Source organism: Lepidothrix coronata, unplaced genomic scaffold (assembly GCF_001604755.1).
Source record: "Lepidothrix coronata isolate B3197 unplaced genomic scaffold, Lepidothrix_coronata-1.0 Scaffold1, whole genome shotgun sequence".
NCBI classification, from domain to species: domain Eukaryota; kingdom Metazoa; phylum Chordata; class Aves; order Passeriformes; family Pipridae; genus Lepidothrix; species Lepidothrix coronata.
In genome coordinates this window covers 7,164,286-7,180,708 of record NW_016690181.1, presented here as the reverse complement: position 1 = coordinate 7,180,708, position 16,423 = coordinate 7,164,286, and the positions used below count along the sequence as shown (strand labels likewise).

The following is a 16,423-nucleotide window of genomic DNA, read 5'->3' as shown; positions in this document are numbered from 1 at the left end:
TGGCTGTACCTTTTTTTCTTACAGGCCTTTTTCTTATAGGCCTTTACTATTAACCTTTAGGAGTTAATCAAAAACGTCCTGTTTATAAAACCATGTTGACCATAACTGCTTTCACAAGTATTGGTTAGAGAGTAGCTATAATCTTTTATCATAAACCCATTAATCACAGATGGTCCAGATTTAGGCTTCCTGGACAGAATTTTTTGAATTTTCATACAAGTATTGGTCAAGGACACATTGTTACTAGCCAGATGGGCAAAGAACACATAGGAATGTGTAAATGCAGTGGTTTTGTATGGACTCTATCCTAGTGCTTAAAAGAAATCACCAATTAAATGCTCTACTGCGCTTCATAGAAATAGTCAGAGCTAGGAATCTCAACTGTAACATTTTACATTCAGGTCCATCTTTGTCCTCTATTAAAATTCCCTTAGAGTAGATATTATTTTTCATGTTGTACATCAAAGGATAATGTCTTGCCAAATGTTTCTTGAAGATTATTATAGATCTTTGGGTTTCATCCTGTATTATACTTATCAGACTCCTTGCAGAGTGTGATTCATTGTCACCTATCTACACTATGTCCTCTTTAAATCAGGTCTTCATACTACAATATTCACTTGCAACCTTGACAACTGTGCATCCAATGAGAGATGTTTAGCCCCACAACCTATCAGAATTCCATCTTAAATTTACAAAATAGAAGTATATCATTCAGTAGAGTCTTCATCCTGCATGCTATTACATACTAGAAAGGCCTGAAGAGATTGTGATAAGAACATTATTTACCTGGCACGGGACTCTAAAAACTCTCAGTAAGGGTAGTTAGGAGAGAAAAGAGGTGAAAAGACATTCAGAGATGATACATAAGATTCTTTTTTCCTAATTTAAATAATCTTAAAATGCTTCTATTCAGTTCCCAATGCATAAAGTACTTTAATTTGGCAGAACTTCTACTTGGAAGAACACAGTGTCCTGAAGTTGGGTTTTCCTTTTAGACTAAAAGTTTTCCTTTTAATTTTCAGCATGCACAGTATACACCATTCCTATACCAATAATCTAAATCCAGAAAATGTATATAAAAAGAAAGCCAAAGGGCGTACATTTCCTATTGGTAAACTGATTTTAAATTAATGTAAACTGGCTATTCTATGGGGAGTCTAATTGTCATGCAAATGATAGTAACTTATAGGGTCCTCTGATTTGTCTTTGTTCTTTCTATTTTTTAAACCAAAATCCTCAGAGTTCTTCCTGTGACTTAGTCCATTGACAGCATTTTGATTTGATTTTGCTCCTAGAGATACACCTTTGATTACCTGACACTGGTATTATAGATAGCTAAACTTTTTTCATATTTGAGCCTAGGAGCCCCAGAACAACTGAACTGGAAACAACTAGCTTGGATATAAAGATGAATTTTCTTCTTGACAGTTAAAAAACAGAACAAAATTTTCAGCTTTGCCAAATAAATTCAGTGATAGCTGAAACTCCTTGCAAAACTTTTCTGGAATTGTGAAATGTATCTTGTGGTATAGTAGAGGTAATTGCAAACACCACTAGATGGAATTATCTCAATCCTGCATTAGAAATCAAACAACCTTGTTTTGCCAGAATGCTGCTTACATAAACTAAAATGAAAACTATGCTGTTCTTCAGTAATGATCCAAAATGGTTTAATTATTCTCTTTAAAGTGATTGTATTTTGGACCATAGCAGCAGATTATCATAAGAATTTTAACAAACTTGATGTTTAAAGCCACACTAAAAATGAGCTATATCCAAGTACAGAAAAAAACCAATATTTTATTTATAACCTTAGTTTAGTGTTTGAACTACAAATTCTGGTTCTAGAATTGCTTAAAAGATCATGGGGTTTATAGGTTTTCACAAGTAAATTAATTTTTTGGTTTGTTTTTTTTTTCTGTTTTTTCCATTTTTTTCACAGAATGGTGCTTTCACTAAATACAGAGCAAATCATTACATGGAAAAAAAAAAGGTTTGCTTGTTTGGTTTTTTTTCACTTGCAGAGTTACTCTTATTATTCCATTCTCTGATGAATAATTTCAAAGAGGGCATGAGAAAACAAAAGAAAAAAAGAGAAAGTGACAAAATAGACTGAATCTCACCACTAGAATTCACCATAAAAATTCCCAAAGTGTAACAGAATTCTTACAAAATTTCCTAGATCAGTTCTTTTGGGGAATCAAGATCTCCTATGAAAAATATGGCAAATGGGAGTCAGGGTAGGTTGGGCAGGAAAACGGGAACGAGAAGGGTAAATAATTGCAGCAAAAACAGGTTCTGAGGAATACACATAATTTTGTCTGCTTTAGATCACAATAGAATTTTTAATAAATAAATTTCTTTTTCTTTGTAAAGACACTTTTGAAACAGTAGATTTAGCCCAGTCATTTGTGTAATTTGTTTTATAAACCATCTTTCGTTGTTCCCACCCCCCGCCCCCCATAATGTCATAAATGTTTCAGATTTGAGTCTCTTGTACATTGTCTTTTGAGTTCATTCGGATCAATAACGGTTCATGCACTGAACTGTGTATTGAATTTATTGTGTTAACTGTTGTTGTGTGGTTGAAAGGAGATTTATAAGAGTTATAGTGATTTAAGTGCTCATGCTCTATTGCTGGCATGGGCAAATGACTCTCTATGGGTGTGTCACCTGTAAGCTCATCATCCACATTAATGATTTCTACAGTCCGTGTTGGAGCATGATGGTTCTGCCGGTGATGCTGCTTCCTCATTTTGTAGAAAATTACCAGCATCACAGCAGCCATGAGAGTGATAGCCACAAAACAACCAATTATGATTTTGGTAGTCTTCATAACCTCATCTATTCCCGGGATCCCATTGTTTGCGTCCGTCACAGGAATGGTGAAAGTTTTTTCTGTAGATCTTGTGCTCTGTGGAGTGAGTGAGGTTGTCATGTTAGTGGTTTCCCAGTTGGTAACTGGCGTGGGCCCAACCTGCTCTGTGGTCTGTGCCTCATCCTGAGAAGGTTCCACAGTCTCTACCGTGACAGTTGAAAAGTATGTGTAACCAGGGTTATCCAGGGCGGTCACATTCAGTGTGGCAGAAGCTGTGGTATTCCCAACAGAATTACTCACCATGCATGTATACAAACCCGTGTCTTGCAGAGTTACCTTTGTAAAATTTAATGTGCCATCACTGAGCACAGCAATCCGAACTCTGTATGCCCCATGTGTCATAACAGATCCATTTGGAGTAATCCAAGATACAGAGGTCAAGGAGGTTGATGCCCGGCATTTCATCTCTGCAGCCATGCCTTCTGTGACGTTGAGGTCTGCTGGTGGCTCCACTATTACTGGAGCGTAACATGTGAAGTAATTCAGGTCCAGCTCACCAATGTACCTTCCTTTTAAACTGGGAGGTGTGTGGCAACGGGCACAGCATGCAGTATTGGAGGGTGCCTTGTCTTTAATCCACCAGCTGAGCCAAAGGATATCACAGTTGCAGTTCCAAGGATTGTGATGCAAGTGGATCCTTTCGAGGCGAAGCGGTGTGAACAGGTCATGAGGCAGTAGCGTTAGATTGTTGTGTGCCAGGTTGATCTCTACAAGTGACTGAAGGTTATCAAAAGCATTCCTTTCTATCACTTGAATCTGGGACTGTATCATCCACAATTTCTGAAGATGCATCAACCCTTGGAAAGAACCTGGCCGGATGGCAGTCAGGTGATTCCCAGAAAGATCTAACTCATCCAATTTTACAAGCGGCGTAAGGTTAGGAATCTCTCGAAGATTGCACATGGCAAGGTTCAAATATCTCAAGTTGGACAGACCTTCAAAGGCACCTTCTGAGATGTATGAAAGCCTTTTCAATTCCCCCAAATCCAGCCTCCGAAGAGAAGGGATTCTGTTAAAAGCGTAAGAAGGGATGCTCTCAATGGGGTTGTTTCTCAACCACAATTCCTTCAGTTTTGACAGGTATACAAAAGCCCCATTTGGGATAGTGGTCAGACGATTGTCAAAGAGTTCCAAAGTATTGAGATTGGCCAGACCATTGAAAGCCCCTATTTCAATTGTTCTGATGTGATTCCTGCTGAGCTGCAGGATTTCTAGGTGCCTCAGATGCTTGAAGCTATTAACCTTAATGATTTGGATCTGGTTCTCATGGAGATTGAGTAACCGGGTGTTGGTGGAGATGCCGTCTGGCACGTCTCTCAGATTTTTCCGGACACAGATCACTTTACTGAACTGGTTGCTGCAGGAGCAGACAGAAGGGCAAGTTTGAGCCCTCACTAGACCAGCCACCACAAGAAGCTGAAGAGCCAACAGCACCACAAGCAGGGGGTCAAATAGGGCCCTGTTAAACCTAGGACCTATCATTATCTGCTGTGGATGTAAGGTCATCTTGTTCAACATTCATAATTTATTTGGTGTTGGTCCTTCTGGAGTTTGAATAGTCTGAAAGAAAGGAAGAAGGGAGAATGAGAACATTAAATTAATCTCAAATACTTAAGTGTGTCCTCTAAACAAAAGCTTCTCAAGTCCTTAGAATGTCTAATATCATTTTTCTGTACATATATGTATATCAACTGCAATTGTCAATAAGATAAGAAAATGCCAGAGACTAGCTTTTCCTGCACATTCCAATGTATAATGTGCATAGCTGGATGGCACATAAGAAGTCCAGCCACAGTGGATACCTAAAAGAAAGAGATGAAAGAAATTACAAGGTTCTCAAAAGGCAAAAATTAGTAAGATAGGAATTTAATAAGATAGGAATCTTCAAAATATTCAAGGTGTTAACATTTTTTACACATTATAAGACAAGACATTATATAATATGAAGAACAAGTGGAGACCTGTTTGGTATGGGTAAAAAACTTTGTCTATGCAAATGTGATTCTGGAATCAGAGTTTAATTAGAAGTCTCTAATTCTGAATATAGCAGGCCATGCAAATGACAGGGCAAGATCTTGCCTATTACAAATTGAAAAGAAAAGAAACATGCTGAGCATCAGTTTTTCCCTACTGTTAAGCAGCATCATCCAATTTCATAATATTTCCTCCTCAATTCTTTTGTTTGGCACCAGTAGCAGAGAAACACTCATTAGTAAATGTGTACTGAACACAAAAATAAGAATAGCCATTTAAACGCTGAAAAATATCTCTGTAGCTTAAGGGTTGGCAGTTTCACTGGCACTTCGAAAAAACTCTAAAAAAATTCTATAGATCATACTGTAAGGGGAAAACAGACCTTAACACTACAAATGATCATTACCATTTTAAGAATTTCAGTACTGATTCATTTGTGGCAGTTTTTAAAGTCCCCAGCCCTCAGTTCATTTTCAATCTGCTGCTCAGTTCAAGATCCCTCTGTTGTCGAGATTAATGAAATTTCCTATAAATCAACCAAAAGTGAAGTCTTATAAATTACAGCAAGCTTAAAGCATATTTATAACCTAGAGTATCCAGATGGATAATACATATATTCAGTAAAACAAAATACCATAAGGCAATGGTTTTCCACTCCAAAATCCAAATAGTTTCATTTTGTGTAAAAAACAAAGCAACAAAAATTAAAAAAAAAAAAAACACCAGGAAAAATATATTAACTTTCATCTCACAGCAATTCATTTAATGAAAGATTTTATTTTCTAATTATATAATAGGACAATGTGTTTTTGAGAATTAATTTCTGCATTTTTATAAAACTTGTCATAGTGGTTCAGAGTTAGAAAGTGTTTTCATCTCACTTTTAATAATTTACTTCATAGAAAGCCAATATAATGGTTAAAAACCACTGAAGGGACCTGAGAAGTCTGAGCCATTTCTGTTTGTTTGATATGCTCTGCACGTGCTATTTATAAAACGTAATTCTTGTCATGAAAGATTCATGAAACTAACGTGTTTTGCAACCTTGAGCAAGTCATTCAACTTCTCTCTCTGCAGCTTACACTACTGTCATGTGACACTGGAGAACCCTGTGGCTGCAGCATTAGATGGTACCACTCCCATCTCTCTATCCCTTCCCTCTGCCAACAACTGTATGTCCAAGCATCAGCTTCATGGGTTTGGGACAATGTACTAGATTAGGTGAGGGGCAGCTGCTGTACACACCTCTGTTTTTACTGTAGGCTTACAAGGTTGCCTATCTCTTCACAGGTACTGAACAGAACATATAGAGAAACACTTTAATAATTAAAATTCAAGTTTGGTTACATCAAAAATCCAGCTGTAGTAAAACTATCCACAAATAGCGGGTGAAAAGCACATAGTTCCCATCTTTCTTACACTGTTATGAAGAAAAATCTGCCCCTTCTGTCCAAAAGAATTATATTAGAATCTAATATCAATTTTAGGGTTGTTAGTTAAAATCTGTGACCCATGGATTTTGCTGTTGGATAGTAATTAACCATTTTCTGTGATAGTTAATGTGATTGAATTAGTATTTTTGTCTTTTTTTGGGGGGGGGGGCTTTGTTTGTTTCCCTTTGGTTTTTTTTCAGTAATTTTTTTTTTCTATTCTCATTTTTAAAATTCTTCTAAAACTTATCCCCTAAGGACTTGGACTGAATAATGAATTCCATTAACAGGTAATAAAACAGTCACAGAAACACATCAAACCGTTTATTTTACCATTGAACTGGTGCAATGTTATGTCAGCTTCAGAGATGCCAGTTGTATAAGACTGGTGTGGCATAGGCAGCACATGTGGCTTGTAGAGGCATGGGAATCTTCTGTGTTCTATCTCAGACCCATTCACTATTAAAGGCCAGCTCTACAAGATGTCATATGGTTTCCCTACCTTTCTTTTTGTTACTTTCTGCTCTCATTCCAGTATCCTGGATACCCTGAAGGACCAGGAAAACTACAGCACTTGTAGAACAAGAAAGTATAGAGAAATAAGAAAGGTCATGAGAGAGCAAGCCCCCAACATCAGATAATGCATAAAGTACCTTCAATTGCTCTTTGCTAACCTCCATGAAGCTGATGATCCCAAACTATGCTGCAAGCACTCCGAGGCACTTTCCTCCCATTCCAACTCCTTGAGCCTAATGGTATTACCCCATTGCCTTCACCTAGTTCTTCTATCCAGCAAATCTTCCCTTTTCATCACTACACATACTCTCATTGGGTATAAAAAGAAAAAAAAAATTAAAAAAGCTAAAACCATTTTACTTGAATACAGTACTTCATCATAACATATAAATTATTCAGTTATGAGACTGACTAGTAAATATTGCTCAACCTAAACCAAAATGTTTCCACGTCTCAATTGCAAAAAGATTTTTGAAAGAAATGCTTTTGTTTTATGTTCTTAAAATAAATTCCCTATATCCTTTCTATCTTCGGTTATTGACTCAAACAATGAATCATTCACATAAAACAGCTCTTTCTGTATGCTGAAGGCAAAAATTGCCCATGGCTTTTACATTTACTGATTTCCCTAGTCATGTGCTAGTGATGTCTCAATCAAGCATGTGCCTCAGTACTACAATCTATCAAAGACCTCCAGGGAAGTCTGACACCATCGGGTTTCTGCAAGATTCAAATTCAAATACAAGCTTGGTTACTCACTAATTGTTAGCTTCTCTGAAGAAGACAGAATCACCATTTTGTGAGATGGGGATACAAAGTTCAAGATATGTTTTCATATGTGTTGGTACGTTTGATCTTTCTGTGTCTAAGCTGGATCTTTTTTAATATATAAGTACAGAAGATCTATATTGTCACCCCTCTGCAACATATTCAGGGAGGCAGTGGGAGCAAATCTTAGCTTTTGTAGCCACCATTTGATTTAACACTGGATTTATTTACACAGCTCAACTTTTTTCTCTCTTTGTTGGCAATATAGGAAACAAAATGCAGTTTTTAGCATAAGACCACACTTGGTCTTGAACTTGGTTCTGCTGAAGTACAGGGCAGCTGATGATCCAAAAAAGCAATTATGACCAGCAGAAAATATGCTAGGCAAGCATATGCCTTGCAAGTCCTCCCTTCCAACTAGCGAGCTTTGCATGAGGTTAATACTGCAGTAAGACTCCTAGTGGCAGTGGAATGTATTAAAAAGGTCCTTTCTTTTATACTAGTGGTCTTCCACAGCTCAGAACTTCAGGAAGTCTTGGTGCAGGTATTTCACATCAGGATAATTTTAAATCATAAATACCTTGGAAATACCCTGGAAAAAAATTATCCAACACAAAAACACACTCTAAAATTAATTTAAACCCTTGAAGAACATTATGGAAATATTTTAATGGGCTTTATGTAAAGATCCATCTGGAACTCTGTACTAGAGTAATTTGCTATTCAATACCTATTATGCCAGAGACACATGAAGATTTAGCTTAACAAACCCATACATGGAACATAGACCATCAACCAGCTTTAGTCTTTGTTGACAACTCTTTGTCTTCTAAGTAATTTTTTTTTTTCATTTTTCTGGTACCAAAATAGTAACTTCATGGTCAATACAGTAACACTAGTGCCCTCTGCTGTATAGACTTAAAATGTAGTTTAAAATGCTAAGAATTTCCTTAATACACAGTGAGTTGCCCAGACACAGTACAATTATCAAATGTGTTTCCAAACATGACCTTAAGTCTATCTGTGGCACTATTCTAATTATCATCTGTTATTTTAATACAGGAATGTATATTCTCTTTATGGCCTTGGAGACATTCCTAGACATATATGGAGAGTTGTTTGGTTTGTTTTCTATTTCCACAGGAAAAAAAAATAATCTTTCTGAAATTGGCATTTGATATGCATGTTCTCCTCTCTATTGCTTATCTGACACTTTGTTAGTCTTGATGTACTACACATTTTCCTCTGAGCAAAAAGCATTACCCTCTTAAGATCCAATGCAGAAGATGAAGCAAGGAATGACAGAGCTAATCTACCTCTACAGACATGCACAGGGCAGCTTTCCTTAGGGGCAGCTTGAAGGATGTGGTAGTTATGCTGCTGAAATCTAACTTTGCCACTTTGCCAGAAATGTCTTCTTATGTGCATTGTAATAGTATCCCAAATTAATTTTTCTTTTCTTTTTCTTTTTGGTAATTAGGTCTTGAGACTGATGTGCTTTCTTCTTCCTTTGTTATATTACCAGGAGAAAGTGATTATGATTATTCTGATCACTGAAGGATTTTCCTGTAGTGGTGGGCTTTGATTACAAAAAAAGAACTTCTACACCATTTCCAAAGATCTGCCTAATGAGGTGGCAAAGATATTTCCCCAAGCTCCAGTGACCCTTAGCTGGATCACTGGCAGTTTAGTTGCTCTTGGCAACTCATACTTAGCTTTCCATCTAGTCTGTGGGTCTATGAATAACTATCTCAGCAGCAGAGCTGTGCAGCACAAAGGCCATGGCTTTATCCCAATACATGGTTTAAGATACAGTGTGATCTAGCACATTTTGGTTTGTGTTGTATATCTGCCATGAAATCCTGAAATGTGATGCTATGTGTCACTGACTATGTAGACAAATTTATCAGATATCAGGTGTTTAAACTATCTCAGTAAAATTAAATCATAACAAGTACATCACAGTTAAATCTCAACTGAAGCACAGTTAAGTCATCAAAACTCTCCCTCAGCCATGTCCCAGAAAATTTCAGGATGAGGAGCATTCAAATCCCTTTCAAGTTGACAAATACGTGAATGCATTCAGAAAATGCATTTTTCCTTCACTTCATATAGCACTGTTATGTATGCTGTATATCACACCCTTTTTGAGAGAAAAACCCTTTGCAATGATATCTGCATTTTATTCAGAAAACAAGCCAGTCTACAGTTGCAAATTAAACTGCAGATTTCAAACATGTGAAGAGGAGCTAGGTGTGTCAAGCAGCTAATTATGCTGTGCTGTCTCTTCTGGTAGCATCAGCACCAGAGAATTGAAAATAGTTTCTGTATGGACAGAACATGGAATACAGCAATAAAAATAAGTCCAAATCCCAGGAAGACCTTATGCAGAAGTGACTCTTTTGACTCTCTTTTCAGGAGCTCTGAATGCTCTCAGAGCCTGACACTGATCCCCTTTTGGTAGCAATGTCAGCAGAGGAAACCAAAGGAATTTCAGCGTAGATACAAACCAACAAGCACACGATATGCTTTAGCTTCACAAAATACTGAAACACATGAGGGTTAATCCTCGTCCCAGAACAGAGACTGAACTGTGGGCAGGCAGCTCCACTGGGGTCAGAAATCCTCTACCAACATCTGCTCTGCAAATGGTCCTGCAGCCTCACATGTGTGTCCCCAGGTGGCTGTAAAGGGTTGGGCTGACGGAACCACATTGCTAGGGATTCACTCACCATACCCTTCCGCCTACCTCACCTCCCCCGCTTTTCTGTCCTGAAATACCTTTCCACCTGGCTGAACCCCGGAGGACTAGAGCTTTCAGTTCAAGAGCAGTACAAACACTTTGCATGCTGTTCCCTGCCCCTATACAGTACAATGACACCATTCTCTTTCTCCACTGAATGCCTTTGCCACTAACAGAGGAAGACATACTATGTTCTTAACAGAGCATTGAAATAATCATCATGCAAAATCAGTGAACTGGTTTACAGTAGATCTCATATCTTCCTCTTCCTAATCTTACTTTTCATTTTCCTCATGGACTGACTCCTGTCTGAAGTGTTTGGGGTTTTTTAAACAGATTGTTTTACAATGAAAAGCCATGACTGCAACTATATAGCTATGTATCTTTTCCTTCATTCTTAAAAATCACTTTTCCCTTTTCAGTGCTATAGGATTTTAAAAGTCTCTACAACAGTTAAGGGAGCCATTGCAATAATGTCTAAAACCTGGGATGTTTTAAAGCCCAGCAGTTTTTATCTATTTGCTTTTTATTTTATTTTTAGTTAAATATGGTCGAGGCCAAAGAGGGATAGATAGACAGCCCTGCAATGCAAACTGATTACTTGTGAGAGCAGACAAATCAAAACACTCCCAATGCAAATTATTCTCCTCTTTGCATGTTTCACTGTTTTGCTCTGGGACGTAGTTGGGATTTTTTGTGGCCCATTCAAGCATGTAAGTGTAGGAGGCAAAGTGGGTATTGCTGTACCCCAGATACCTCCCAGTTCTCTTCTGCAAGCCTTTCAAGACTCAGCTGAATCACTAAGACACATACCTGAAAGACTTAAATGTGATTGGACACATTCAATCCTCCTAAATCACCACTGATTTCAGGGGAGTTCAATCAAGGATGAGTTTGACCCAGTCTGCCTTTTTCTTCTTTTCTTTGATTTTGTAATACAGAAAACGGCTTTATTTCACATGCCTCATTTTCCAGCATGATTTCATGTTTCCTCTCTCATGTTCTTCTAAGGTTTAAAACTTTTGCTTTAACTTCAGGTAACAGAAATGAACATGAAATAAACATTTTAAAAAGGAGAATTTGAGTGTACATTGGTCCAAGAAAAAATATTTGCATTTTAGCTGGAAATTAAGATAATTTACAGTGTTTGAATCTGTATCAGTCTCGTATTTCCCCTCTATTTATAAATATTATTTTACTCTTAAGCATCATTTGCAGTTTCTACCCTCAGTATAATTCATAAAATTTGCTAATTTCATAGGAAAACCAAAGAAAACATCAGATGATATGTAATGAAGATTTCTTTAGGAAGATTTAGTTTTATTAAGAGGAATTATTTGACTTCTTTATTGTCTTTTCCCTGGATGTCACTCAAAGGGCAAAGAGGACAAAACAGACCTAACTTATCTGTTCAGACTACTCACAGTGGTATGAATAGGAGCAATCTATGAATTATTCATGACGAACTAACTTAAATTCTTTCATAAAAGCCACAACAATACAGCTTGGTACTAGTGCACCTAGAAACGTTCTAGAATTTTAATTGGAATTAACTTTTAAGTGGGTTAATTATATTACATTAAATCTTTGTGTGGACATTCTTATTTCAAATTTAATTTAAGCTAAATTGAATCAAGGCCACTGTAATTTCAATTAAGAATGTTCAGAAAAGGATGTAATGTAGTTTAGCTAGTCCCTTTTCAAAGTTAATTTAGGTTCATTTTCTTGAGACCCCATGTAGACATTAGGAACTTTTGTTCTATATTGACTTGGGCTTGATTCAAACCAATTACGTAAAGGTAAAAAGGTTTTCTACCTCATCACTGATCCCCTGGGTTACTCAAGTTCCATTTTGCTTCATTAATTCAGTTGATAAAACAGCTTCTCAGAAGTTTTGTTGTTTTTTCATCTTATATATTTTTCTGGAGAGATATTTATGTAGGGAGAAACAGATATCTGGACAGTAGGAATTTTACAATAGCCTTATAAGAAAATTCTCTGAATTACAGACGCATGCCACTACATCTCATGTGCCAACCATGATATAAGGGGAAGTCATACAAGAACCTTCAGAATTTCTCTGTCTTATGCCACAAACACCTCAGGGAGCAACAATTAAACTGCACTATTTCTATAACTATGCTTTTTAAATTCTTTTTTCAGTTATTATCAAAGTAAAATCACAGATCCACATTAGGAAGGCACCTATGAACCACAACAAAATTAGTATAAAACCAACCCTTAATAAAAAGTTATATGCTGTTCTAAAGCACTGCTCCAAAACAATTTTCAGTGCAATTTTCAATCCTGTCACACTGGGTCATTTTTTGAAACATTAGTATTTCTTTGTTTTTAGTAGACTAGCAGTGATTTAACAACATCTTCTTAGACATAACACAGTGATACTTTAACTCAAACAAACTAGTTTTGGTCTGGTAGAATATTTCAATTTTTATACATGGAAAAATTAAATTGTATAAATTAACATACTTTTCAACAACATAATACGGCATTTCAAAGTGGTAGGCAAAAATCTGCAATTTAAGTATATGAAACATTAAAATTTGTGTCTTTCAAAAGATGAAAAGGCAAAAATGTGCAAGGCTGATGGAATCCAAGATGTTAGCCCTCGTTCCTTCCAGAATTTTCTCCCTACTCACAGACTATAAAAACAGATGTGGGAAACGTTGGGTCAGAACACCACAGTATAAGAATATACAAATGTAGTCAGTACAATGAAGAGAAACAATAACAACAAAAAAGGCAATTAGAGTAAGAAAGTTGCCATTAAGAAAGTTGGAATCTAGTTTTTAAAGTACAAAACATAATTTCCTAAATTACAATATTTGCTCATCTACTGAATGTGCTAATGCTAAATATTCTTGTTACCCATACACATCATGCTTTGAGCCTTCCTGAGCTCTTAACCTCAGCAGATAACATAAACTAGAAGACATAAATATTTTAATTTGATGAGCACTTAATACAGTTGTGTAGCAGTTTTTTATACTTTTCTACACTTTGGCAACACAGATGCTCTGGTAAAATCTTAAGTTATTTTAAAATATTTGAAGATTATTTTCATATTAGCAAATTGGAGAATTGTCCATTTCAGAGGCATAAAAAATCAAGTTTGTCCCTTAACAAGTGCAGTTTTTCCAAATGCATTTTTTAGTATGCAAAACAGAGGAGATTAAAGGAAATTATAGTAAAGCAGCCATGTAAAATCTGCATCAATGCTTTTTGGGATATGAATTAAAATAGATATTTGTCTAAATACTTCTATGGCATGATGCTGTGCCAAGAAAGGTGTTTTCCTGTTTTCCTTTTTTAAGATCTGAATTATTTGATGCTGAGTTGGAAAAGTGCTTAGTAGTTATTTCATAACCTTGGTAACTATAGTCTGTATTGTTAGTATGTATTATTTCAAAATACCTTCTGGGGGAAACATATCCAACTAATAACACACTAAAGCACCAGAGTCCATTTTGCATCATTGCATTTGTAGTGGCTAACTGAGTCCAAATTACTCCCTCATACTGCTAATAAATAAAGCAACAAAGAGAAAAAGAGACATGCGTTAAAAAGTTAAGGCTGCAGATAGCCTCGAGTCTGGTAAATGATGGTTAAACTTCTTGTCCTTGGTAGCTATGGAAACCCCTTAAGGTAAGAGTGGAACACAGGCACTTTGTGGTCTGCAATTTACAAGCTGTTTATTTAATTATGAAGGAATATGAAACTGTTAGGGGCAATGCAATTATCCTACTGTGATAGTGTTTTGAAAGAAAAATAGGTTCAGAGAAATATAAGAACTTAATTTTTTTGAAAATTACTTGTTTTAGGACTTCTATGAAACTGCAATACATTGTTTTTTACTGAAATCTGTGATTATTTTTTTCCCCCAAAGGGTATGAGGAGCCAAAATTAGTAATATGACATTTTGCCATAATATCCCTCAGTAGATTCATAGTAATTATGTCCATTCTATGCTTCATGAACAAAACCAAGGTCAGGGTGTATTTCAATTAAACCCTAGGTGTTACCAAAGTGCAGTACAGCCAGAATAGCATGCACATTATTACCAGATCTATCACTGCTGGGCAATGAGTTGGTCACAGGTGCTCTTGCATACAGTATTTGTACACCTTTAAATATTACTAGTGGGAGAATGTTTCAATTCAATTTCGGAGGCAGCTAGTGAAATAAAATTAAGAGTGAAACTATGTGATGACTCAGGGGGACTATAGCATCTACTTACAAGTATTTTCCTGGATCTGAACAACAAACTTTGACCTGATAGTTCTGTTGTTCGGATTTGCATGAATGTAGTGGCCTCAGGGCCCTTTGCATACAATGGGAGCTTTTGGCAACAATCCATCCTTCATTTGATTGTCTTAATAAGATGTGAGGTATAAACACATCCTCACAGGTCCTCTGTAAAAGAGACAGGTAATATTATTCTTGTTTATGGCTGAAGAAACTGAGGCAATAATGGGTTAAATCAATTGCCAAAACTCAGCACGTCTCTACATGATACTTGGGAAATGTGAGCCTCACATTCCATGCTGACTAAATACAATGTGTGTTGCTCCAAATGATAGCCATATAGCAAACATCAACTTGTTGCTGACCTCAAGATAATATGTCTTAGTGCACTGTTTCAGTCTGGCCCTAAGAGTACAAAGACTGAGTCTGCTTCAATGCAAAGTGTGGATGAATCTTGTTCCAGCAAACCACAAGAGTCGAAGTGGATGTGCTATAGGGAATGGTGTCAGCAGCAGAGGCAGAACAGGGGCCCGGACATACCAAAACACATTTCCAGCAGAATGTGGATTTAATCTATGTGTTAAAGGGTGTGACTAACATGTCATGACATTTAAAAATAAATTTTATTAAATATTAAAAAATGTTCTGTCCTATTCTAAAGATTCCTGTATTATTCTTCTTATCAAAGTATTTGTACACATTCCAGAAATGCATCAAAAATCCTGAATTTGTCATTTCATGTACATATTCTTTCTCTCATTCCTTCCCCTTTCTACATTCTTTCAGATGCCATTTTGGTTCTGAGGCATTAACAAGCATTTGCCACAAGCTGTTGACAAGATATAGATGGCAAGTCTGAAGAAGTACATTGAGAGGTTGAAATTAGAATTTATAATGCTTGCTATGGTATTCCTCCTCAGAAATCATTGGATGTCTCTTCTACCCATAGAACAGATCACAGACATTGAAGTGGATCGCCTCAGCCCAGTCCAATCCTTGCTACATTGATAATGGGTAGAGACTCCTAGGGACCTACTATAATCTTTTCCTTGTGAACTGTTCTCAAAACTTCCTCTTGGACAGGCTCTCCAATATATGTGCAATGCTCTTCTGATCCTTGGCCACAGAAAAGCTTTTGTATAACCCTCATGTCAGACAGGTCTCAGCAAGCCTTAAACTGCTTTTTAAATATAAATGTTTAAAAAGACCTGAAAGAAAATTCCTTCCATAGGAATGTACAAGTGGCAAAATGTGACATTTCACATTCATTATCTTTTGGGGCCATCCAACTAAGATTTAAATAGCTTGAAAAAGAACAACAGTTCATCTTCAGGGAACTAGCTTCACTAGCTGGAGAAGGAAAGGGAAGAGTGTAATAGCCAAAGATTTATAACTGGTTTTTATGCAAGTAGGCAAACTATCTTCTGGTGTCACTGCACCACGCTAGGACAACATAGAACCACAGAATCATAGAAGTGTTTCAGTTGTAAAAGACCTCTAACAACATTAAGTCCAACTAGTAATCTGACACTGCCAACTATCCAGCTAAACCATGTCCCTAAGTGCCATATCTACATGTCTTTTAAATACCTTCAGGGATGATAACTCAATCATTTCCCTGGGCAGCCTGTTCCAAACCTTGAGCACCCTCTCAGTGAAGAAATTTTTCTTGATATCCAATCTAAACCTCCCCTGGTGCAACTTGAGTCCATTTCCTCTTGTCCTATTGCTAATTACCTGGGAGAAGAGGCTGATTCCTACCTCACTACAACCTCCTTTCAGGTAGGTATAGAGATAAGGCCTTCCCTGAGCCTCCTTTTCTCCAGGCTAAATAACCCCAGCTCC

At 36.8% G+C, this 16,423-nt stretch overlaps 1 protein-coding gene across 9 annotated transcripts in view; it reads right to left on the bottom strand.

Moving 5' to 3' along the window:
• Positions 1 to 1,783: 1,783 nt before the first annotated feature.
• The window catches only part of LRRC4C (leucine rich repeat containing 4C), a 496,561-nt gene continuing 481,921 nt past the window's right edge, over positions 1,784 to 16,423 (bottom strand). For all 9 annotated transcript variants that reach the window (XM_017812552.1, XM_017812506.1, XM_017812499.1 and 6 more), the window contains one exon: positions 1,784 to 4,441. In XM_017812552.1, the coding sequence (XP_017668041.1) occupies positions 2,483 to 4,399 (1,917 nt within the window). In that variant the 5' untranslated portion in view covers positions 4,400 to 4,441 and the 3' untranslated portion in view covers positions 1,784 to 2,482. The remainder of the gene's footprint in view (positions 4,442 to 16,423) is intronic.